Source organism: Manis pentadactyla, chromosome 9 (genome assembly GCF_030020395.1).
Source record: "Manis pentadactyla isolate mManPen7 chromosome 9, mManPen7.hap1, whole genome shotgun sequence".
Lineage (NCBI taxonomy): Eukaryota > Metazoa > Chordata > Mammalia > Pholidota > Manidae > Manis > Manis pentadactyla.
Window position 1 is genome coordinate 120177183 of NC_080027.1, and position 22387 is coordinate 120199569.

General features: G+C 51.5%; 1 protein-coding gene across 4 annotated transcripts in view; it reads left to right on the forward strand.

Annotated features, from left to right (window-relative positions):
• PLXNA2 (plexin A2) overlaps positions 1–22387 on the forward strand; it is a 207878-nt gene that overhangs the window by 10874 nt on the left and 174617 nt on the right. For all 4 annotated transcript variants that reach the window (XM_036912407.2, XM_036912408.2, XM_036912406.2 and 1 more), the window contains exons 2-3: positions 13766–15032; positions 20123–20305. In XM_036912407.2, coding sequence (XP_036768302.1) covers positions 13800–15032; positions 20123–20305 — 1416 coding nt within the window. In that variant the 5' untranslated portion in view covers positions 13766–13799. The remainder of the gene's footprint in view (positions 1–13765; positions 15033–20122; positions 20306–22387) is intronic.

Genomic DNA, 22387 nt, shown 5'->3' on the forward strand with positions numbered 1-22387 from the left:
AAATGTAGTTTTATTGCAGGAGGACAGAAGAAAGAGAGATTAACCAAAGCCATCTACCCTGGAAGGGGCTATCTAGGGAGGGCATGAGCCCTACACCATTTGGGGAATTCAGAGGTTAGAAGATGGTGAGGAGAGTTTCAGGAAGGGATTCCTATGTGGAGCAGAAAGGTCTGCGAGGTGATGTCGGGGATCCCCACACACGTCCAGGGCTTCTCCCCTTGAGCCTTCCTGTTTGCTGCTCAGTAAATTCGGTGGAGAGAAATACTCCCTTGACAAGGGAAGTTGAGGATCAGGCCTGGGAGAATGACCCACAGTTGCTGGCCCGAGTCCCAGGGTGAATAGATCTCGTCCTCACACCCTCACCCCCATGCCCTGCCTCCGAGCACGGTACCTGGAAGGCGAGGCTGGGATGAACCCTGACACCCCCGGAGCCAGAATCCTCCTCATCCCTTGAAAAGGAGCACTGCCTCCACAGCAGGGCAGACCCCTCTGAGCTCAGACTTGGTCCGCTCTCCGCCTGCACAGCTCTAACTTCTAATCATTCAGCTGCTCACTCGGCTCTATTATCAGCTTGGTTGGAGACAGAGAAATTTAAATGACAGTAAGATGCTTAGCAAAGAAACGAAAGTCGGTGTTAAAAATAAAGAAAACAAGACAGCTTGTTTCATCGAAATGGAAGGGTTATTAAACAGCCCTGAATTAATCATGATCTGCCAGGGTGGGAAATGAAGAGCAGCAGGGCCAGGGTGGAGAGTGGGAGAAGCCGGGTGGGGGAGAGAAGTCAGCAGGAGCGGCCTGCGCTCTCGGACTGGCTGCAAGGACCGTGGAGATGTCGTGGTCTTCAGAGGGGGAGTCAGCAGCTCCTTTTCTGCACCACAGATAAGAGCAGATTATGGTGGGGGGTGGGGGGAGGGCTTTGGCACCCTAGCTTCTCTCCTTGCAAAGTCCTGCTTCTGGACTCTTTCCGTCTGCCACCACCCGCACCAGCCCCTGGGGCGGTCTCCAGTCCCCAGCCTTCCCACCAGCCAGAGCTGGGCTGAAGCCAAATGGCATCCAGCAGATAGCCAGAAACTCCCAGCCAGACCTTCTCATCTTTCACAGGGGGCCCCCAAGAACTCAGCTCTCAGTTCTTGGTACCCCCTGCCGCTTCCAAAAGAGTGGTAATGGTATCCCCCTGAGGGTGGCCAGAGTCTCACCTACCTGGGGGCAGGCCATCTCTGGAGGAAGTGGTCTCTCCTTAGCGCTATCAGCTGGTGGCAGCAGGGCAGCAGGGTGACATGTTTACCTCCAGGAGCCTCAGGTCCTGATCCTACCTCCACATCCGGAAACTTCATGGTCACATTTCAGCTCAGGTGTACCTAAGTCTTCTCACCTGTGAAAGAGAGTCGCTGATGCTGCTGTCCTCCTCTCAGGCTTGCATGAGGGATGCACTAGTGGGACAGCATAGGTGGAATTCTTAGCAAACTGAAAAATCACTGCACATATGCTAGCGTGCACTATGGTGGGGTCCCTTGGGACCTCAGAACAAAACATCAGAAGAAAGGTTTTCTGGAAGGCACAGGATGGTCTGGGACAAAAGCAGGCTTGCTCATACCTTGGCAGGGTGGCCGAGAGCATCTACACGCACGTGTGCACCCATCTGAGTGTGCAACATGTTGGATCTTGAAGCAATCACTCCAGGAGCATTTTCTTTGCTCTTTGACCTGAACATTCTTTCTCCTAGCCCCTCCTCCCTCCAGCTTCCCTCCTGACTGTTTACCCTTTGCCAGACTCCTCTCTCACACCCCATTCATCACCAGGGGCCAGGTTTTCACTCAGGGAGCCCTTCTCATCTCCCGCCCCGGGTCACCCCACACTTCACCAACCCCACACCCCTGCTTTCCCTCCAGCACATTCTTTCCCTGCATCAGCCTCTCTGATCATTGTGCACCTCGCTTTCCCTCGCAGTGGGTCCCAGACGTCCAGAGCTGATAGGGCCTTGAGAGCCTCAAAAGGTTCTGCTCTCCTGCTTGCTTGCCAAGGGGCTGATGCCACTCCAGATGTTAAGGGTCCCCAAGACCGAGTGCATGTGCCTCTTGACACTGACAAGCCCCTGCAGTGGACAGACCTCTGCCCAGAGTGCCGGCCACCCCGCAGACCTCACGTGTCCCTTTCGCCCAGCTTCGTGGCGCTGTCCTTGCTCAGTGTGTGTGAGTGTGAACCCGCCTGTTACTTGAGAGGCCGCTTGACAGCTCAGGATCTTTTCTGCAAGAGCGCTGAGTCTCAGACAAAGAGAGAAAAATAATAGAAACTGAAGGTGGGAGGGTACAGGGTGGGGACCCAGCCTGCTTAAGAAGCTTCCTTATAAAGGAGTTAAAGCTTTTTATTAAAAGGCTGGTGGTTGATTCAGAAAAGCAGTGGAGAGAAGGAGAGGCAGTGGGAGATTAAGGGGGGAGAATTTCATCCCCATGCTGGCCCGGACTCTGCTGGGGAAGGGCCCAAAGAACATGGAGCCCCAGCCCGTGGAAACTGCCCCCAGCCCCATCTCCTCCTGCGGGCCAGCTTTCCTCTTTCCTCTTTTCCTCCTTCCTTCCCGCCAAAGGCACCTGGATGAATCACCAAGGGCAGCAGAAGTGGTCTTTAAATCACCCTACAGGCCATGAGAGAAGACGGGCTGTGGCCTGGGGACTGGGGAGGTGGTTATTTGGGGTCAGCAGATGCAGTTCCTTCCAGGAGGCCGGGGTCTCGGGGGCTGGGAGCTGGGCCACCACATTCCCCCCCCCGCACAAGCATCTCCCCTCACCTGGTTGAGACAGAGCCCTCAGCCTGTGTCACCACCATAAAGGGCGGCAGTTGCTGCCAAGGAGATGATGCCCTTGTACGGTGTTTCCAAAAGCAGAAACAGGAGTAATTGGTGTTTATTCAGAGCTGTAGAGTTTACAAAACACTTTTACATCCATCGTCTTGTTGATTCCCACTACAACTCTGTGAGGTGTCCTTTTACATCAGAGGAAACAGGTCCCAACGGTTAAACAGCATATCCAAGGTCACGGACCTGGGAAGTGGGAAGAAGACTTGAGCCCAGGTCTGCCTCCAAAGCCCATGGGCTTTTTCCTGGACCAGCTGCCTGGCAGCGTGCTCCACAGTGAGTCTGATCTTAGAGAGAGTCCTGTTCTGAAACTTCCCTAGGGGAATCTCACCCCACCCCACTCTGCTCTCGATCACTTTATGTTGTCAATCGGCCCTTTCTTGTTACATGCTTTCTCTGTGATCTATGATGTTAACACAATTTATGCCTTTGGAGTTCTCTTGCCAAGACTTCTCCTGCACAAGCCCTGTCTGCATTTTGCATTCTTCAAAAACAGAGCTGGTATCTTCCCATTCTTCTCCACCCTCACCCACTTAGCCAATGACATTTGCTCTTCACCGTTTGGGTTCAAGATGAACCACAGCCAGGATCCTTTCCAAAGAGTTCACTTTCTTCTTCATCACCTCTAAAAGTTTAGTTATGATAAATCGTTGAGCCAGGTGTGTTAGTTCAAATGTTTTAGGGCAGACTAGCAGCTGAGAGCACCCTCGTCTCCCCTCTCCCCTGCTCTGCATGATTCAGACAGAGCATGGTCCTGAGGGAAAGGCATCATGCTAGCCCTGCACGGGACACTAAAGCACACACAGTACTGTTCCTGTCCTCTAAGGGCATCTAATTCAATGGGGAGACAGGACACAGTCACATAACGAAAGACAGCTAACACCCAATGCAAGTGTGTGCTAAAAACCTCGGTTGCTCATTGACTTTGGAGGAGGGGCAGGTGATTGGGGGCTGGGAGAGTCTAGTGACTCCATGAGGCTTTGAAGAACAGACAGAGTTTGGATAGGCAAAGAATACGGGGGAGGCAGTGTTCCAAGGACAGGGAACTACAGAGGCGAAGCTATGCAAGGTATTCTGGGGATTCAACAAATAAACCAGTTTGTTGCAAGTGGAGTCACTCTGGGAGAGATGGACAGGGAGGCCAGAGAAAGATGAAAAGCCAGCCTGGGAAGGATTTGAACTTAGGCATTGAGCAGCCCAGCCTTGAGTCTATCTGGGCAACAGGTGTTTGCATAGGCGGATCTCAATCACAATGGGGCCCTGTGCCTGGCGAATTTAGACAAGGTGTCTGAGGCCCAAGAACCAAAGCAGGAGGGGCACACCTGGCAGGGCATGGCTGAGGCTGAGCTGCCGACGGCTGTCACCAGGTCCCTCTCAGCAGATCATCTCTGTGACAGCCTTACACAAATGCACCCTTTCAGGGAGACAGCACCAGGCCTGCTGGTAAAGCAGACCCCCTCTTTTGAACTTTGGGGAACCCTGACTTCTGGAAATGGACAGTGTGAAAAAGTGCACCTGGACCTGGCATTTGTGGACAATTTCCCTGACATGAGCATGAAGCCACAATGATGGGAATGTTTCAGGGGCAGCAGCCCTGGGAGCCCTTGGGGCCAGAAAGGCAGGAGGGTCTGCAAGAGAAACAAGATGTTCTCTCACCCCGGGGCTCTCAGGGCTATTAAAATTTTCTTAGAGAGGAGAAGACATGGACAGCTTCTGGGAAAAGTATGTGAGGTTTGGGGCCAGCCCATTGCCTGAGAGCTGAGATGAATGCTTCATTTTTTGTTTGGATTTTTTCTTCCCTTTTTTTTTCCTCCCTTCTCCTCCCACTGCTGTGAATTGTAGCTGTGTCGTTATTCTTTGAAAACTACCATTAATGGCAGCATAATATGCCATTATGTGGAGTAACTGTAATTTGTTTAACCATTTACCTGGGCACTTTCACCCTGTCTCCTGCTCTCCGGGCTCTTCCACGCACAGTAAGGGAGGGGTGAGAAAGCAGGAGATACTTCTCAGGCTCCTTGGAAAGGTCATCTGGAATTTCTCTGAAAGGTGACTGCCAGCTAGCAAACCTCTTGCCACAAAACACCCCCTGACTGCACCTTATAACAGACACTTCAACCCACACCACCCCCTGCCCCAACCTTGCTCCATTACCAAAATAAAGTGGGAGCCTCAAGTTTTGACCTTTAAAATGAAGTACTTGCCAAGTCTTATTTAACATTCCCATGAGTCTTTCTAGACCAGTGATAAGAGGATTGGGTTGAAAAATAAGTTCTAAATATCTAGGCAATATGGAATAGTAGGGAACACATGAGCATCAGAAAGGTCTGCTTCCTAGCAGGACAATATTAGTCTAGTTACTCAACCTTCCTGACATTCAGTTCTTTCATCTGTGAAATGGGGAGACTAAAACCCCATCTTGCAAGATAATCACAAAATGATCCATTGCGTCTACAAAGAATCTAGCATAGTGCCATATAGCATCATAAGAATAGTAAAAATAGTAAATAATAATTACTAGGAAAAATAATAATGGTAGCCTCTCTTTATTAGATTTGTTATAGGAAACAGATGGGAGTTTCTGTCATTATGCTTCTCATAGCCCTTAGGGTGTGAGGTCCCCCAGCATGAATTTTGACTGGATTTAACAACACCACATCTCCATTTTTGTTCTTATTCCTGCCTTTGGAAGGAGCCTGGGAATTTCTTTCCCTGTCCTTCAGTCCCATAATGCCCATCAGAATGGCATCTCATGACTAGGATGGTTTAAACGGGATCCAGCATGGAATCAGGGGAGAAGAGGGGTGACCTAGAAAGAGGGGGACAGAGCACAGGTGAGCTCCCAGGGCCGGCTGCTTGCTGCCTCAGAGCCCTGCTAATTCACAGAAATTCTTTCTGCCCCAAGGGTGAGGTGGCCAGGGCTCAGCATGCTCCTCCTTGGCCTTCCCCCAGAGGGGGTTGAAAGGGCAGAGCCCAGGGAAGGGAGCGGGGGTCAGGGTGGCCGGGAAGGCAGCTGCTGGAAATTGATTGCTCTTGTAGTTTAGTTTCTTCCATGGGCTCTCTCAGTGCTGCCCGGGTGGCGACCTTTAGATAATAAAGGGAATTCTGGGAGATTTCTGACAGGCCCATGACATATGGGGCAGGTCTGCAGGGTCAGACGGTGTATCTCCCTGCTCCTGGCCCCAGGGTAATGAATCTTGTTTTGACTTTGCAAAGCCAGCCCAGCCAGTGCCCCAGAAAGGAGCCGAGCCCCCTCCCCTCCGCCACCCCTCAAGTGAGTACATGTCTTTGGAACCCTTCATAATTCAGGGAGACAATTCCAAGCTTTTATAGCCTGTGAGAGGGGAGGACAAACACTGGATGTTTTGCTAAGGCCCTGGGAGAGCTGGTGCTGTTTCCAGGGCTCCATCAGAGCTCACTGGGAGACCTGGGAAAAAAAGCACCAGAGAACCCCTCCCTGGAGTGAAAAGGCTGTGGCCCTGGGACGGGGCCGGAGGAGGATCGGCAGGAATGGAAGGAGGCTGCTGGCTGGGAGTCTCAAGGCATCCCAGAAGGTTCTTAGGGTCTGCAAGTGACACGTGGACTCTTCTAGGCAGGAGCAGAAGAGGCCAGGGGAGGCAGAAAGGATAGGGACCCTCTGCAGGACGAGCCTGAGAGGTGAGAGATGGGCAAGGTTTTCATCCCACCGGGCAGAAAGTGGTGAGAGGCAGAGCGAGTGCGTCCTCGGGGCCCCTGGGTTCAGCTGGGTGAAAGGGCACATGTTCACGGCCTGTGGTCCCCGCGGAGATGCCACAGGATCTTCATCCCTAAGGCCGCGTGATGGCTTACCCAAGTGTGTGCTTGCACGGGCACGCACACACTCCCCTCTTGTTCCAAAGAACAATCCCTGAGCCCAGACGGCAGAGCACGTCACTCCTGGCCGCCCTAGGAGTTTGCCACTGGGAGGGAAGCATCTCTTCCAGCCTGTCTCCTCGGCTGGTAGGCAGCTGCTTTCTCCCTGTGTGTCTCCACATCACCTGCCTCCAGTGCCTGTCTCTACATCCAAATTGCCCCTTTTTATAAGGACATCAGGCATCAGGGTCAGGGCCCAACCTCCTGACCTCACTCCGATTTAATTACCTCTATAAAGACTCTCCAATGAAAGTCACAGTCTGAGGTCCTGGAGCTTAGGACTTCAACATATGAATTTGGGGGGGACCGATTCAACCCCTAACACCTGCCATCCTGCCTTTCTTGCCACCACCCAGGCCCTGTTCGTGGCCCTGTCAGCCTGCCTCTGCCCTCAGTGCCATCTGAGAGGCAGAGTCCATCCCTGCCATGTGCTCGTGCGGGACCCAAGGGCTCTGCCCCCTCCCTTTCCAGGGCCGAGAGCCACACACGGCCCCGTGACACAGCCCCTCACTGCCCCACCGCCCGGAATAGGGGTTCTCCTTTCACCCCTGATGGGGACTTTTAGAGCCTCACCCAGTTTCCTTCTCTTACTCCTTGGTTAGCAGAAACTGGATCTGAGAAAGGAATCACATATAAAGACAAGTAGGGGATCTCCTTTCTCACAGTGAGAAAAGGTGACTGGCTAGAAATTGGCACCAAAAGCTATCTTGACCCCCACTGGGGAGGCCACGCTTTCCTCTTTCACCTTCTCAGGGAAGGAGGCCCAGAGGACATGTGGGCAGAGGCCCGAGTTCCTCCTCTGCCTCCCCTTACCCTCCTTGCCTGTCTCTCTGGGACGACGTAGAGCCACTTAGCATCACATTCGGGCGCACAGTCTGGGGGAAAAAAAAATGACAGTCGATTAATGAAGCACATGCAGCTGGTATACAGTGACATCTAAATTGTTCCTTTGGTCCCTTTATTTTCTGTAGGAAATTCTCCCTCTCCGCACCACCCCCCCCCTTTCCCCTTTAAATCGTGTGCATAAAATACGCTAATAACAATCGTCGATGTCTGGGCATGAGTGACAGCTGAAATAAGAAAGCGACTAATGTACCTCCTGCAGCCCTGTCACATGGAGATTGAATGAGTCCCTCTCCCACCCACCCCTGTTCACCACCCCCTCCCCCTCTCTTTCTTGGTCTCTTCTCAATAAGAATCATGGGCATTTGAATAATAATATTATAGACACCATCAGGGTGACAGTGGGGAAAAAAATCAGCTCAAACCCATGATTATTCCTTCAATCTAATAATTATTTAAATACCAGATAACTCCTTCCACTCTAATTGAGGCCTTTCAGCTGTCGGCATTACCCGGGGCCTTTGCATTCGCCCTCTCACTCACCTTGTGCAACCCAACGTGCCGGGACTACCTCTGAGGTCGGTGTCAGACAGAGCGACGCTCGCAGTGTTCGCATGTACAGCCTTGTACATGACATTCTGACGGGTCCTCAGGGTCATTCCACCCACAGGAGATGGGCTGGGGCCCCAGAATCTCACATTTAGACATTTTGTCCTCATGGACTTTAATTCATAGACATCTTAAACCGAAAGGAGCCTTCCAAGGTCATTGGGACAAATCCCCTGCCTCTGTGTCAACTTGTTCCTACACAGCTGTCAGGAAAATTCACTGTCAGGAAATTCCATAATCCCCTTGGCAGTTAGCCCCAGGGATCCTCTCTAGATAGGATGTCCCCTTAATACCTGACTTTAGTCCCTTCTGCTGAAGTTCTGACTCTTCAGGGGAAGAGGCCACAGCTAACCTCAGTCCGTGAAGTTGCCCGCAACCCAGAGGGATGTGGCATGGGATACCATAGCCCTCAAGGCACGGTGCAGTGACATTATTGCCCATGACAACTGCCTGGGCCTAGAGTGGGTCACAAGAGGCCATTGTCCCCAATGTAGCTTCTAGCAGCATCTCTTACCCTCTGCCCCTCCTTGAGTTTGCCCTGTGCGCCGCCTCCCTGTCCAGACCCCGCATCAGGCCCACTCCTGCCCATCATGGACCGCCGTGATCAAAGGGCATCATCTTCCCCCAAGCAGGGCTGTCTCAAGGCAGAATGTAACCCACTCCCAGGACCCTCGTGCGATGACGGAGGAAGGACTAGGCTTCTGTCACAGGGTCTAAGTTCTGATTACACTCTGTCCCTGACTCGTTTGGAGTCCCCTTGGACAATTTGTCCTCCTTCCATGGGCTTTTGTTTCTTCACCTAAAAAACAACTAGTGGATTGTTGCAATCTCACAATCTCCTGCAGCCGTGGCTCTGAATTCCTGCCTTCAAGGCCCTAATAATTAGAAAGAAGAGCTGGGGGAGAGGACAGACTTCCCTCTGTCCTGGGAGAGGAGAGAGGGTGCAGTGGAGCCCAAGAGCAGCTGGACTGCTCCGACTCAAGGCCCCCATCGCATGCTTACCTGTTTTCTGTCACCATCTGGATCCTCAGGAGCCTGGTTCTGGGAGCCACCCAGTAGGTACAGTCACAGTAATAGGCACCTTTTACTGTTGTCATTAAGAAAAAATACCATTGCCAGGATGGTGCTGGTGATGACAGTGGCTCTGACAGTGACAGTACAGAGTGAGTGGTGGTGGTGGAGCTACAGATGGGCCCGAGGGTGTGACATCTACTCTCATGAATGTTGACTCAGTTTGGCAAAATTGTATCCCTACTTTAACTCCGTACCAGCCCCTTTTGCAATAAGGGAGGCCAAGTGAAGGCATAAGGGTGTGTGCGTCCAGATCTCCTGAAAAAGGCAACAGAGCGGGGTGGCAGTGGGGAGAGGATCCTGCCCTGAGCTGCCCTGGAAGTGCCTGACTGCCCTTTCCTCCCCGCTTTGCCACTGACGCCCGCAGCAGCTGACCAGGAAGGTATTAGATGCCTTCGCTGGCTGTCACCAACACCTGCCTCTTGAATCCTGATTGGGAGATGGTGTCAACAGGCCTTCCAAATTAAATATTTAGCGACACTTGCTTTGCAAAGAGACGAGCGTGGCCTCTCCTTGGCCTCGGGAGTACTCGGAGTAAGACGCCCCGGGAGGCTCCGCTGATGGAGTCAGCATCCCGGAGCAGCCTGCCCGGGATTGAGACATGAGGTCGGGGAGAAGGAAACTGAAAGGAGAAGAGACAATGGGCAAGTTATGGCTCTTGAGAATGCACGTGACAAAGTGACATCACAAACTAGACAGGGAGGAGAAGTGACAGAAGGAAAGAGGTGTCATTATTAAGAGAAAACTCTTGACGTTAGCAGAAAATCAGGGTTAGGAGGAAATGATAGGTATAGAAAGTCCTAGTCAGATGTTCACTGGCTTCTACCAAATTGAGGATGGAGAGTGGAGAGTTCAGTCTAAGATCGTAGGATGGAGGTAAAGAGCTAGAAATATTGACAAATAAATTACTACTAATAAAGACTAATGTATCTCCAGCACTTCAAATGGATGAGGTGTTGTTCTGGGTGCTTTGTATGTAGTAACTGGCTTCATCGTAATAATCCTATGACGCAGATGCTAATGTGAATCCCATTTTACATAGATGGGGAGATAGCATCACAGAAGGGCTAAGAACTTCAGCCAGCTTTACCCAGCTATTGGCTCTGTTTGAAGGCAAGCATCTAAGTTCAGAGTTCATGCATTTAACCACATACCACCACACTGTCTCCCATCAGAGGTACAAAGATGGGTGCCTTTTTGCCCTCCTCTGAACTTGGATGAGAGACTTGATCCTTGCCAGCTGGGCCCTGCTTTGGAACAGTTACCTGATATCATCAGCTTTAGCATGGGAAGCCAGAGGCTCTCAACTTGCTATTGAAGTTAGTCGTCCTTGTGAAAGCCTAGGTCACCGGGGACCTCCCCTGCCATCCTGCACTGCCGACCATACCTACTCTTGAGTCCATGTGTCAGTGCCTGCTGCTTCCAGACAGGTGACCTCTGAGCCTCATGGAATGAATTAGCTTGGCTGGTCACCGTTCTGTCCCAGACTAGATGCTGATTGAGGAATGAGAGGAAAAACAGCCCAACTGTAGTCATCTGTTGAGAACTCCTGGCCTAACCAGCCTTACCAGGTAAGGTGGAAGGCCCCTAGTGCTATCTCAGTCACAGACTCTGGAAGCTAAAGGAAGCATCTATCAAGGTATGTGAAAGAAGAAATCTTACAAACTGGCTAATTCAAACATCCTTTGTTTTAAGACAAGAAATAGGTTCAGGGGGATGCTAGCCAGTCTAAAGCCCTACAACTCATGGATGACACAGGCAGGATTTGAGTCCTGGGTTCCCAATTCCTACTCTTCCTCCAGCCCCATGATTTCATGGCTTCTATCCACTAGCCAATTTCCCATTCATAGTTCAACACCCAGGACCTTGCACCTCCACCATCCTTCATGCTGGCTGCAGGGCAGCTACGTTGGGACTTGTGCAATAGTATGATAGAGATCACCACAGATCTGGTCCCTTTCCCCGCACACATGCTTCCTGGATTGAGCCTCCTCACTGGGTCAGAGAGAGCTGGGGATCAATGGTCTACCCACAGTGTTCATTCCTGTGGAAAGGAACAAAAAGAGAAGTGAGGGCTCTGCAGGATTCCAGAACTGCAGTCTTCTAGGGAGGCTTCAACGAGAACAATAACAACTAGCATGAATTGAGCGTGCACGGTGTGCCAGCCACCATGCTAAGAGGCTTCCTTGCATTATCTCATTTGCTCTCATGACAACTTGAGAGGTAGGTACTGTAATTATCTCCATTCTACCAGAAAGGCCGATGAGACACTACTTGTCCAGGGTCCCAGGTTTATTCCCACATTCTGCCTAACAACAAAAGCCATTCACTATTCAAACTGTCTGGTGGGGATTAATTGTGCAGGGAGCTGAGATGGTTGATCTTAACCCTGCACTATGTCCTTTGATGTCATCTCTGCTACCCGGACCTTCTTCTTCCAGCCACAGGCTAAACATGTATGTGTGTGTGTATTGTGGAGAAGACAGGAGTGTACTGTCCATAGACTTGGTATCTCAGAGAGCACTTTTTAAAAGGCACACCCCCAAAAGCAGCACGGTAAGAATGATTCTCTTCCTCAAGACTCCTTGTGGAGCCTTCTGCACTGCCCTCCACCTGTTGCCAAAGGGGCTTTCCTACCCAGAGACAGTGGCATGCACAGAATGGCCTCTCGCAGTTCCCGGGCCAGCTAGAGAATGTAAGGATTCTGTTTTTTCCTTTCCACAGCTCCTCTTGAGGAATTCACGTCCTGCTACCGGCCCCAGGATAGAACTAAAAATAACCTCTGGTTTTCAAACTGAAAGCTCTGTCCTTCTGGGAGGCTTTGCCGGTGTGCGCAAGGGGCCGGAAGGGCTGGGTCAGAGCCTCTGAGGTCAGCTTGGGCCTCCTGTTGGTGTTGCCTTCCTCTTTCCAAGGAAGCCTGGGGCCTTCCGAGTCACAGCAGAACAACCCCGGTGGAGCCCGGTTGGAGGAAAGCAAGGCAGGTGGCCCCACGGCGGCGGCTGTCAGGCCTGGGGCAGAGTGGAGGAGACTTCCTAAAGATGCAGAGCAAACCCTGTGTGATTCCCAAGGCGGCATCTGTTCTAATTCTAACCGATCCAGCCAGGCTGGGGCGGGTGGAGGGAGACAGGGCTCTCCTAAGCTGCCTCGGAGCAAATTCTCCATCCTCGGCTTGGGTGTTTCCACTCCGGCTGCCTCCTGCTCCCAGAGTCCTGCCTGGACTTGTCTGAGAAAGTTGCCGGACAGTCTGTCCAGCTGGTTAAAAGATTTCCGTGCTAGACAACTGGCTGCAGCCAGCTCTGCTGCCACCCCCAGCGTGGCTCTCAGAAATGTGCAGCTGCAGTGAACAGGACATGCTCCACTCTCCCACACGCCGCCCAGCTCTCTGCAGGAGCCCCGCCAGCCTCTCTGGACAGTTTCCTTGGCAAACAGAAGTGCTTTAGAGGCTGGGGTTGGGGAGGCAGATGAGGGAGCAAAGAAGTCAGGACGGGAGACAGACTGGGCTGGGCAGGGCAGGCGGAGACCCAGGGTAGGCGTTTGGTTTCATGGATCCTTCGACAGCCACAAGGCCCCAGCAGTGACCCTCGACTCACCTCCCTTCACTCCTCCCCACACTTTCCAAACCCAGAACTCTTACCCAGGTGACTGAAGCTGGACTCAGCCAGTTGTCTTAGCTGGAGCCTCTGTGCTGCCCTGCAGAGCAGCAGAAGTTGAAGCCATGTCCCCAGGGCCTGGCAGCTGCCCTCTGGGGAGGCAGGCAGCATCCTCTAGTTGCCCACCCTTTCCCCGGGGCTGTTCAGGCTCCTGAATGGCCTGAATGGACTTGTGGGAAACCAGTCCTATGGGCTTCGGTGCATTTCTGTTTTCTAACAAATTGTAACAACAAATGATCAGGAATTCTTCCTTCTGGAGAGGAGGAGGCCCCGGGGCAGGGACAGGCACTGTTTTTCAGGATGGCCAGCTCTTCTCCCTCCCTGAGGAGGACCGGACACGAGAAAGTTAAGAAACACAGCAGTGTGTGGGGATGGAAGTCTGAAATAAGAAGGAATTTTATTTGCAATGTCCGATTCTGGGAGTTGTTGATCTGGAGAGCCTGGGAGAGTCTTCCCAACAAGCATTCAAAAAACAGGAAGGGTTTGCGCTGGCCCGGGAGAGGCCAGACACGGCACCTGGGTTGGGAAGACTGGCTGTAGGGATTGACAGGCTGGGTGAACTTAAATGGTCTTTTAACCTCTCTGAGAGAGAAAAATGGAACCTTAAGAGGACAGAAATAGAGATGCTTTGTAAAGTAAAAAAAGCGTTTTACAGCGTAAAGACTGGAGACCAAAATAGAAAATAGGATTCCCTGAACATCCGGAAGAGGCAGAAAATATGTTTAAAATAGAAAAACGGAAATACAGGAGAAAGATACAGAGCTAGCCAGGATTGGGACTCCAGGTCACACGATCCTCCTCTCTGCTCCCCGGATGTATTTTCCATCTAACCACTCTGCCTTGTCTTTTCCAGAACCATGTGAGGGCCAGTCCAGGAGGTGGAGTAGATGAGAGCCCAGGGGATCTGTGTGCCCGTCCTGGCCCCACTCAGAATGGAACACAGAAGGCCCTGGCCACGGGCCACAGAGGTTGACAGCCGGTCTGTGGTCCTGCTCTCAGTGGTCTGGGTGCTGCTGGCCCCCCCAGCTGCCGGCATGCCTCAGTTTAGCACCTTCCACACAGAGAACCGTGATTGGACATTCAACCACCTGACTGTCCACCGAGGGACGGGGGCAGTGTATGTCGGGGCCATCAACCGGGTGTACAAGCTCACGGGCAACCTGACCATCCAGGTAGCTCACAAGACAGGGCCAGAGGAAGACAACAAGTCCTGTTACCCTCCCCTCATCGTGCAGCCCTGCAGCGAGGTGCTCACACTCACCAACAACGTGAACAAGCTGCTTATCATCGACGACTCAGAGAACCGCCTGCTGGCCTGCGGGAGTCTCTACCAGGGCGTCTGCAAGCTGCTGCGGCTGGACGACCTCTTCATCCTGGTGGAGCCATCCCACAAGAAGGAGCACTACTTGTCCAGCGTCAACAAGACGGGTACGATGTACGGGGTGATCGTGCGCTCCGAGGGCGAGGACGGCAAGCTCTTCATTGGCACTGCCGTGGACGGGAAACAGGATTACTTCCCAACTCTGTCCAGCAGGAAGCTGCCCCGAGACCCCGAGTCCTCCGCCATGCTCGACTACGAGCTCCATAGCGATTTCGTCTCCTCCCTCATCAAGATCCCCTCCGACACCCTGGCCCTGGTCTCCCACTTTGACATCTTCTACATCTACGGCTTCGCCAGTGGGGGTTTCGTCTACTTCCTCACTGTCCAGCCCGAGACCCCCGAGGGCGTAGCCATCAACTCCGCCGGAGACCTCTTCTACACCTCGCGCATCGTGCGTCTCTGCAAGGACGACCCCAAGTTCCACTCTTACGTGTCCCTGCCCTTCGGCTGCACTCGGGCTGGGGTGGAATACCGCCTCCTGCAGGCTGCCTACCTCGCCAAACCCGGGGACTCGCTGGCCCAGGCCTTCAATATCAGCAGCCAGGATGACGTGCTCTTTGCCATCTTCTCCAAAGGGCAGAAACAGTATCACTACCCGCCAGATGACTCTGCCCTCTGTGCCTTCCCCATCCGGGCCATCAACCTGCAGATCAAGGAGCGTCTGCAGTCCTGCTACCAGGGTGAGGGCAACCTGGAGCTCAACTGGCTGCTGGGGAAGGATGTCCAGTGCACCAAGGCGGTAAGAGGCGCTCATCTTGCTCGACTCCCGATCTGTGATGTCAGCTCCAACTTTCTTGCTGGTGGCCTGTTGTACACCCTGCTCCCAGACCACAAAGGGCCTGAAATAAGAGAGGTTTGCAGATTATCATATGGTAGCTAATAACTCAGGGTTTGATGTATACCAGACATTTGGAGCACATTTGTTGATCCACTGAGTCATTCCAAATACATAGGTAGAGTGCCTGCTCTACACCAGGCAGCCTTGTAGCCGCTGCTGGCTTCAGTAGTGAGCCGGACCACAAAGCCCCCTGTGCTCACAGAGTTTTTGTGAGTGAGGCAAGGCAAATAAATGCAATGTAGTCTGTCAAATGGCGCTGACTGCTGTGGAGAAGAAAAAGCAGGGAAGGGGAGAGGCAGTGCCCAAGAGGATTGATTCACTGAGACAGTGGTGTTTGAGCAGAGACTGAGGAAGCTGAGGCAGTGAGTGAGGTAGGTGTCTGGGGAAAGCATTCCAGAGAGAAAGCAGCAAAGGCAGAGGATGCAGGGCTCGTCTGGAGTGTGAGCAACAGCAAGAGGCCTCTGCAGCTGGGTCAGGTCATGTGGGAGAAAGAGCGGTGGGCGGTGAGGCCAGTCAGAGCTAACAGGGACCCGATCGTGCACATGCAAGGCCTTGTGGGCCACTGGGAAGCCACTGAGGAGTCGAGTAAGCAGGTGGCTATGTCAGTCAGAGCAGAGGGAGGGGAATCGAGTTTGGCTGGCAGACTGAAAACTGAGGAAGAAGAATCAGGAATCCGGGCAAGGGGAAAAGGGGAGAGGGTGAGCTCAGGATCCAGACCCGAGGACAGCAGAGACAAGAAAATCAGGGGCGAGCACTGTCGTGTCTGAGGGTCAAGATGCTGCCATCTAAGTGGTCACTGTAACCCATCCATCCATCCATCATCCATGTGCCTACCCATCCCTCCATCCCTCCATCCATCCATCACCCATCCCTTCATCCATTGATCAAGACGGTATTAAAGATCTTCTGAGTATCCAGCACTATACTGAACGCTGGGGATGCAAACATAAAAAGACATGATAACTACTCTCAGGTATCTCAGAATCTAGTGGCAGAGAGAGAGAGAGAAACCGCTGGCAATATAACACAGTGGCTAAGAGTTTGGGCTTCAGGCACAAAGAACCACAGTTCAAATTCCACAAATCCCATCTGTGCTGCTTCCTGGCTTCAGAAGTAACTTAGCATCACTACATTATCATCTTTGAAATGGGAATCATAATGCCCACTTCCTGAGATGATCAAATGAGATAATAAATGGCAAGATTAGCACCATGTCTGATATGTTGGGTTTACCATTATTAGTTAACCATTAGGCCATGTGACAAGTGCTAAGATAGGCTTCTGTGTGAAGAGCTGTGGACTCTTGATCTGCAGCCTGGGGAAAAATCTGACACCAAGGGAACCATGGCTGCCGTCTGAGTACCCTAAACCGAGGGAGCCTGCTTTCAGGACCAAAACCCACTTCTTAAAGCAAGACAGTGGATCATGCCAACCCATGCTTCTGTTTCTACCATCATTTTCTTGGTATGACAGGAGGGTGATCACAACAATAGGCTTTGAAGACCATCAGATTTGTATTTAGAAGCCAATTCTACCACTCAAGACTGTGTCCCTTTGGGCAAGTTAGGTTCCCAGTCTGACCTGTAAGTCTTTCATCTTCAAAACAGAAATAATAGTACTCCCTTTTTATGGTTATTATGAAATCAAATAGAAAATAGTGGTAAAATGCTTGGCACAATACCTAGCACATGATAAGCATTCAATAAGTGGCACCTGCAATTATTAACATCAATCATAATAACAAAGAACAAGTTATGCTGTGATTTCACTTTTATACAGTGACCAGGTTGAACTAGATAATCTCTAAGGCTCTTTGTGGCACTGCCATTCTGTAACCTATGGCCCCAACCAATCAAGGAGAAGTGGAGAGGAAACGCAATGACTCCTGCAGTGTCCTGCCCGGTTCCCATTGCTCAGAGGGGGCCTTGTCAGGAGGAAACCGCTGATTCCTGCCTGCTGCTGAGCCAGAGGGGAGAGGAAGCCGACACCCTGCTCTGGCTCCACTGCTTGCAGAGAGACAAGCCCAGACTAGTGACCAAAGACACTGGGAGAGAGGTGACAGCACAGGTGGGACCAGGACCTCAGAGAGAACAGACCCTTACCCCACCACCATTACTCCAGCGCCTAGTGTCACACTTTTCTGGTGCAGCCTCTACAGCGAGGGGTGGTAGGGAGCCTGTCATAGGAAGGGCTCCTTAAAATCCTAATAGTCCCAAGGGTTTTCAGATCTAGGGATCTAGAGACATTTAGTGGCCTTAGAGGGGATTTGGGATTGGTGAGGAATGCTGTGGTCCCAGGGTTCAATTTTAACATGACCTCTGGTCTAACATGGACTCTTAGATGAAGGATTTGAGCTCTTCCCCCAAAGGGATGAGAAAAGAAACTACCACTCACTGAATAGCAGCTATGTACCTAAAGGCTGTGCTGGGCCAGTTGTTATATCACTTGATCCTTGATATGACCCTGTAAAGCACAGATTATCATCCCCATTTGACAGATGGAGAAACAAAGGCTCACAGAGACTAAGTAAGTGAGTCTATAATCCACATGACTACAAACAACAAAGCAAGGATTTGAATTCAGTTCAGCCCATATGACTTCTGAGTCCAAGGTCTTTCTATTTAGCCATGCTGCTTCTAAGGAAAGCCACACTCCAAGCTCCCACCATTTGAGCAAAAGTAGAGGGACATCAGATGTCTGGAAGTATCTGGCAATTGAGGGCAGATGGAAACAAATGTCAAACCATCTTGGGAGCTTAGGCTGCACACAAACTATTTGCCTTAAGGTCTAGAGATTCCAGAGTTAAGAAAGAAACCTGCAATTGCTGGCAAGTTATTTCTGTTGTCATTTCTCAGAAGCTGGCTTGGGTTACACCTGTGCCCAGACTCTGCAGCCTTACCAGCCCGTGGAGAAAGTGAGAGAGAAATAAGCCATGAAATCAAGGACTTTCAAAACTGAAAGGAATCTTGATGATTATCTGGTCCAGTTCTTTCACTTTGCAGATGAGAAAACTGAGGCTCAGGGAGGCTGTGTGACATATGGCTGGACATGTCACGTGGCTGAATAGTGGTAGAGATAGCACTAGAATCTAGATTTCCCAAGTCTCACCAGGTCACTTACCAGGTCTTATAGGCCTACACATAGAGATGAGAAAGAAAAGTAGAAAACTGAAAAAGGAGTAGCTAATTCTTCCAACCTGCTTTCTAGAGAGCTAGAAATTTCCATCTTTGGCTCTAGTGGTGTGCTAATAAATATTAAACAACTGGCTCTATGCAAGCAGTGGTGGGGCAGCAGGGAAGATGTCATCAGAAGCACTTGCCATTTCCCTGGTGTAAATATTCCCACTGTGGCTGATTTCCAGCCAGCAGTGAGATGCCACTGACTGTGGAGATGTACACAGTCATCCCTCTTGAGCTGGCCCCAGCAGACCCATCGTGAGAAGCTTATCCCTGCTGCTCTGTGGAGCTCCATCTTTCTAGTCGTTCAAGGTCATCCTCAACCTAGAAGTTAGTTCCCTTTCCTAAAGGGAAACGCACACACAGGGCAGCATCACCATTCCTCCCAGTAACAGGATGGTTACTGAAGGGCTCTCTACAAAACCCCAAGGAACCCCAAGACATGCACCTCTATTCCCTTTGGATCTGAGAAGGGAATGAAAGGGAAGTCCCTAGCTTAATAATCAGATGCCCTAGCTTATCAACCAGTTATTCCAAGGAAACGAGGCTGTCAGCGAGGGACGCACCAGCCCGCTCTTCCCTGGGAAGTGGGGCAGAGGAGGTGGAGGAAACAGGCTGCAGGTTTCTCCCTGATGCTTTCTATGCTTCCCACGGTGGTCATTTCCTTCCCCCTCTGGGATGCCTTTCCAGACCCAGAAGGAACAGCGGTCACAGGACTCAGGGCTCTTTCCGGCCCAGAGCCTGTAGCCTGTGCTTCCAGAATTCCACATCACGCAATCAACTGGGACATTTCAGAGGACTCTTTGTGGCCCAGCTGGGCACTGTGCTGAGAACACAAGCCCTTCAGCAGCCCCTGTCCTAAGGAAGCATACGTTCATTTTTTAACTAAATGAAATCTTATAAGTAATCAATCAACATCCTCTTTAACAGCCCCCAAAAGAGGATGCAACAGGTCCGAATTTATGTAGCCGCTTAGCAGTACACAGAGGCTGAACTCAGGCCTCCCTGCCCTCTGCCCACCTGCTGCTTCCTTGTTCCAGGTGACCTTCTTTCTAAGGTGCCCCAGACCCTCCTGAACAATCACCTTCAGAATTCTCTTTTATTCACTTCTACCCCAACGTTGGAGAAGACCTGTAACACCCAACAGTGGAAATCGTGTACAACTTAACAAAAACTCTTTGGCATATGCATTGTTTCACGAGCTCTTCAATAATTCTCAGCAAACTGGGCAGGAAGTATGACAAATGAAGAAACTGAGGTTTCTTTAGGTTAAGCAACTTTGCCAAAGTACAAGCCCCTGTTCTGTATTATGATGACACTTTGCAATCTGTCCCCAGTATGTGGTGATTAATTGAATGGCTTAAAATTCTTTGTGCCCAAAGGGAGATCTTGCAGCTCAAGAAATAAACAGGAAACCCCCTCCAGGCGGGAGAAATCATATGTTGTTGCCTTTAGACTGAATCTCCGCTGTCCAAATAGAAGCATCCCCACGCGATGGCATGGTCCACAGGAACGCTAAAATAGCCAGAAAATGAGTATAAAGCCATCAGCTTTACAAATGGCCCCTGGGGCTCTTGGTAGAAAAGTGAATGGGTGGCTGCAGGTGAGTAAGAGGAAAGCGGCTGATTCCTCTAGTTTCACAGGAGTCAGCTAGGGAGATGTGAACGTTGGCAGCGTGTGCTGGGCTCCTAAACCCCATGTCTGTACCTCTCAGAGGCCTGGTGCCCTAGGTTGGCAATGGGGGGGTGGCTTGTGTAGACTGCTTATACCATCCCTCCACGGCTACTCACCCCAGTCCCCTCCCTTTCCCTGCAGCCCGTCCCCATTGATGACAACTTCTGTGGACTGGACATCAACCAGCCGCTCGGAGGCTCAACTCCCGTGGAGGGCCTGACCCTGTACACCACCAGCCGGGACCGCATGACCTCAGTGGCCTCCTACGTTTACAATGGCTACAGTGTGGTTTTTGTGGGGACTAAGAGCGGCAAGCTGAAAAAGGTAAGAGGCTGTGAGCCCAGATACCCCGATGCCATTCAGCTCCTCAGCTGAGAACCCTTCCTGGAAGATAAAAATTTCACTGCAGGCGATTCTTGTGTGGGGAGATGCAGAATGGGGCAGTAGGTAGGGGGTTCATTTTGTGGTTTCTCTTCTAGCTGCTTCCACACCATTAGTCCCTGGGTGTCTAGGGAATGCAAACATATTTCAATATCGCCTAAACTTCGAAGAATCAGGAAGGTGCATCTGCCTAAGGGAGAAAAAAATCACTATCTCCAAGTGGAACTGATCTTTTGATTATCTATATTATGGATCATCCGCATCGCAAACCCCTCCCCATGGCCTGTAGGACTGATTACACTGGTCAGAAGTCTTTGCTGAATCCAAAGCAGCTGGTTGAAGCAGATTATGGGCACCAGTTCCTCAAACACAGGCGAACTGTGGTGTCTGGCTAAGAAGCCATCCTCTGTTCTTTCCTCTTCCTGCAATCAGACTCTATCCCCCCACCCCCCACCCACCCCCCCAAGACAAGGAGGAAGTGGACATCTTGTCCTGTGCCTGCCAGGGGGCACCTCCAGGAGCTGGAGGGCATGGCCGTGTGGGACTGATGCACGGGAGGCTTCATGTGTGGCAGGACGAAGCCAACAGCTTGTAGCTGCTTGTCTAGGGCTTAGGGTGCGGAGACGGAGCACAGTCTGGTTCATTATGTGGGATCATAACAGCCACAGTCTTCCCAGTCCCAGCTAATCCCCTTTTCCCAAGCTTACCCTCCAGCCCCACCACCTGTGGATGGAGGCACAGGCAAGACCTCAGCACGTCTCACCCTTGATGTTGATGTCACCCCTGCAGCCCTTCCCTCCTAATCCATTTCTAGCCTCTGGAGAGATGTCATTTGGGGATGTGGCAGGAGGGTGGCAGGGAGAGAGCCCAAGGAAGCATTTCCGTGTTCTGCTTGTCTGAGCCGTTGCCAGAGCTGGTGAGCAAAACTGGCCTGGGTTGATGTGGAGATGCTGAACCTTCCAGATGTCTTCTGGTTCTCACGATACCACAGCCCTTTACCCCCTTTCCACCTTTCCCTTTCCTACCTGCCCCCTGCGTCCACTCTGCCTGGGACTGTGGACCCTGGCTTGGCTTTTAGGCACATGGAGAAGAGCATGAGTGTGGTTCCTGCATTTGCTTTCCCCAAATGGGGGAGGGAAGGACTTGCCTTGCGAGATTCGACTAAGATTTAAAAGTGGTCTGTTCACTAGGACAGGGTTCAGCCCGGACCCCTGAGGCTGGCTGCTTCCATGCAGAGTGCCTGTTCAGTTACATAGACTGTGCCTTGCACAGGGGCACTGGGCCAAGGGGCATCTGGCGGTTGAAATCCAGCCTGAGCTCTCCTTGTCAAGCCGTGTGCCCTCAGGTATGCAGATCCACTCAAGGCGCTCCTCTTACTAATTCAGCTGCTTGTAGAGACCACCTTTCTCTAAACTGCCCAGAAGCTTTCCAGAAGCCAGCAGTAGCCACAGCTAGGCTGGTGCTCAGCGCCTTCCCCTCTCCTTCCAGCACCTCTAGCACTGTTCTGAATCATTTGTGTACCTGCTTGTCTCCTTTTTTCTCTTTAAAGTTCTATTAAAGGCAGGGATATGTTTTATTCATATTTATTTCCTTCCTCCTTTTGGGGATAGCCCCCAAAACTGTTTTGAAAAATAGACCCATTCTCTAAGGAATACTAGAGGTCATCTGGCCCAACAGTCTCACTACTCTGCAGGGAAACTGAGGCTCAGAGAAGAAAAGTAACTTGCCAAGCATAGAGTCTAGGATAAGTTGCTTCCTGCCCTGACACCCAATTTGGCACCCTTTTTACCTAAAGAAGCAGCCACAGAGCCTGGGGATGGAGGCCGAGAACAGTCCACAGGTCCAGGCTTGCCATGGAGCTTGGGAGGGGCCACGCCTCCACTCTCTTGGTCCGAGACTGGAGTTAAGGAATTAATGTTTCCTAATGGGTGGATGAGGATTGAATGCAGGAAGAGCAACCCAGCCAGGTCAGTGTCAACTTGGACTGAGCTTGTCTGCATCTCTGTGCATCTTTCCCAGCACATG